We start from the raw sequence: 3,397 nt of genomic DNA, 5'->3' as shown, positions 1-3,397 counted from the left end.
AGTGCCGGGGCCGTGCGGGAGCTGCAGGCAGCAGCGCTGGGTGGGCGGACCTTACTTGCAGAAGTCCAGCATGCTGCTAGGCAGTGAAGAAGCAACTCAAGGTAGGGCGCCTAGGAGAGCAGTGCGTTGAGGGTATCGCTTTTGTCTCTGCAGGTCTGTGAGCAGCTCAGACCGCAGCTTTCCCAGGATGACCGCCAGGGCGCCCTCCCATGCACTGGGTCAAAGAATCTTGTGTGGCACCGAGTATGCAACCGTGCGCTACGTTGGCAGTGTTCCTCCTACAGCAGGTGAATGTCATAATAGCAAATAACTTCAACTTGGTTGGTTTCAAAATTCTAATTATGTTCTTAATAATAAAAAAAGGTCAGGTAGAATGTGGTGATTTACCAATTGGTTTTGCCTCATTGTTCTTGTGTAAATATGGCACATTCTAATCTGAGTAAGTTGTAGGGTTTTTTTAGAACTCAGAGTTGTCAAAAGGGGTGTAAGAAGTACTTTTAGTTGGATTTAGTTACATTTTTTTCTTGTAGCAGAAAGGTCTTAGTGCCTTCCTTTTCCCGTTAGTTGTTATGAACAGTCTGTTATCTGATCTCTGTGTACTGGCATAGTCTGGAAATGAGAGAGACAGGCCGCAGCAGCAAATCAACAGACTAGGTGCTGCTTTGATAACATATTCCCTCTCATGGGGGCAAATAAGATTTGGCCCAGCTTGCTGAAAGATTGACCAAACTATAAGAGCACTATATGTCATCTTTGAAAAATTGTGGTGGCAGGATTGGGAGAGTGATCCTTGGAAGGAGACTAACCTTGCTTACAGCTCTAGAAGAAGCAAAAAGGATGACCAGGTAACTGTAGATTCATCAGCCGTTCTTCAGTTCCTGGAAAGATCATGTAGCATGTCTCCTTGGAGTCCATTTCCAAGCTTGTGAAGGACGAGATGGTAGCTGGGAATACTTGATGCTTGTAAAGAACAAGTTGTGCTTGGCAAACCTAATCACCTTCTGTGATGATATGACTGGGAGTGTCGACAAAGGGAGAACGAGGGATGTAATATTGCTTTACTTTAATAAGTCTTTTAACAGTGTCTTTATAAAGAATCTTATTTCAAAGCTGGAGAAATACAAGCCAGATGAGTGGACTGGTAAGTGGGTAGAAAGTCCACAAATCATGTCAAGTGGAAAAGTGGTAATCAGTGGCTTGATATCTGGTAATGGGCGACTACTCCAGGAATAAATGCTGGGGCCTGTATTGTTTAACATATTCATCAGTGTCTCAGATAATGATCAGCGTTCACCCTTAACTGGCTCAGGTGAGAAAAGGTGGAATTGCAGTCCAGAGCAAGCTTTATGAACTTCAGGTTTAGGCCTAGGAGATTCAAGAAGGATAAATTTCCACATGAAGTGTGAAATAAACCCATGTATCAATACAGACTGGGAAGCACCCACGGGGTCTATTATAAAGAATTTGGAGATTAGGGAGGATACTGTCGTGAATGTGAGTCAACAGTGAGCTCAAGTCGCAAGGAAGATAAGTGTTGTACTGGGTTACCTTGGCCAACAAATCAAAGGAAGCTGGTAACCGCTCTGAGGGCAGGGATTCTTGATAAGGTTGCACTTGGAATAGTGTATCTATTTTGGGACCATCCTGGTTCAAGAGGGACATGGATAAACTTGAGGATCCAGTGGAGGGCTGCCAGGGTGGTCAAGGAAATAGACCACGTATGTGTGTTGTGAAGAGAGGTTGAGGGGTCTGGGCTTGGTTAGTGTAGTGAAGATTAAGTGACATCTAATCATCTAGGCAGTTGCTTGACAGATGGTTACAAAGATGACAGAGCCAAATTGTGCTTATTAGCATCATATTATAAGGGATGATGGCCAAAAATTAAGGCTGGAAATGTTCAAATTGGATAGCAGGAGATATTTTCCTCTACAGAAGTAATGCAGCACTGGAATGGGCTGCCCAGTTAAGCTGGGATCTTTTTCTCCTTCGTTTCAAGATCTGTCTAGGTAAAGACTTTCCTGACTGACCTGTTTTAGTACTGGTGATGATCCACTTTGAGAGAGAAGGTTAGGCTACGTGAACTTCAGAGGTTCCTTCCAACCATGATTTCTATGGCTATGATGCCATAAATTTAAAAATGTGTCTACCGTATTTTTCAGGAATTTGGCTTGGTGTGGAGTGGGATGATCCTCAGAGAGGAAAGCATGATGGCACCTATGAAGGAAGACAGTATTTTAAGTGCAGGTGAGTTGATTCACAATGTTGGCGTGTCATATGTATTGACAAGATGATCACAGGAAAATGTCCTTTTATAATTTTTAGGGCAAACCCTTTTCTTACCCGTTGGCTGAAATAAAAAAAGGTAATAAATTTAGACACTGTGATTTGCCTGCGTGCTGTGCTTGTAAAAATCTGCACCAGCGAAGGGGGCCCACTCTCACTGTCACTGCTGCTGACACACAGCACCCACCATCTCACTGTGCTGACGCCCACTGATTGGTCTCTGTAAACGTTCGGCAGCATCGGTGAATGTCAGTGGGTGCAATTTTCCATGTGGAGGAATTTAATTACATCCCTCTGCTTCATGAGCACTCCCATGTCAGACACTCTCTGTCAGGCTGCCCCTCTGCTGCCGTCTGTCATACAGCAACAAAATTTAACGGAATATTGCTGGGAAGGTTCAACCTCTACTGCCAGACCACCAACATCCACCTCTGACATCATAAAATAGGAGGCATTGCTTTCGGAGAGGCCCTTGTAGTTTAGATTTGGACTTAAGATGACTAGCATCTATCTTGTTAAGGGAAGATACCAAGTTCCTGATAATGGTTTGGATTATGTTTGTGTCACTGGGGAATTAGTAAGTATGTTCACTTGCATTTAATACATGCAGAGCAGAGTGTAGCTGTGTGGGGTTTAAGTATATATGTGAATTATATTTAAGATTGAAGACTCAAGCACTTAACATCTTCAAAAATGGGGAGTACAGGACTGTAGGGTTGATGGTAACAGCAGCAAGCTCTTGATTTCCATGTCAGAGGTCACTGCAGCAGCTAAAACTTTGTAAGTTTTAAAAAAGTAACTGGATGAATTCATAGAAGAAGTCATCAATGGCCCTTAAATACTAAGGGCTGCTAGCTCAGTAAGTTCCTGAGTGCTGGAATGGTGAGGATGAGAGAATGTTCAGTGGCTGCATCATGAAAATACTTGCCCTGTTGTGGTGTTTTTCCCAACCAGTTTCCATTGGCAGGTTTTGGAGAAAGAATGTAATGTTACATGGATGTTTGTTTTGACCTCTGGGTCACAGCCAGTCTTACATTAAGGACATGAAATGGAGAGATTTCTAGGTCGTCTTCTATCTCCTACTTTCCAAGGCTGGTAATAGCTGTAAAAGAGC

The 3,397-nt window shown here is 43.3% G+C and overlaps 1 protein-coding gene across 1 annotated transcript in view; it reads left to right on the top strand.

Annotated features, from left to right (window-relative positions):
* Nucleotides 1-187: 187 nt before the first annotated feature.
* The window catches only part of TBCE (tubulin folding cofactor E), a gene marked incomplete at its 3' end in the record, with an annotated part of 25,327 nt that continues 22,117 nt past the window's right edge, over nt 188-3,397 (top strand). The window contains exons 1-2 of the mRNA XM_010131603.1: nt 188-287; nt 2,160-2,244. Of these exons, the coding sequence (XP_010129905.1) occupies nt 188-287; nt 2,160-2,244 (185 nt within the window). The remainder of the gene's footprint in view (nt 288-2,159; nt 2,245-3,397) is intronic.

Source organism: Buceros rhinoceros, unplaced genomic scaffold (assembly GCF_000710305.1).
Source record: "Buceros rhinoceros silvestris isolate BGI_N320 unplaced genomic scaffold, ASM71030v1 scaffold20552, whole genome shotgun sequence".
Classification (NCBI taxonomy): domain Eukaryota; kingdom Metazoa; phylum Chordata; class Aves; order Bucerotiformes; family Bucerotidae; genus Buceros; species Buceros rhinoceros.
Note: the sequence above shows the minus strand (reverse complement) of the source record. Positions and strands in the feature narration are given on the sequence as shown.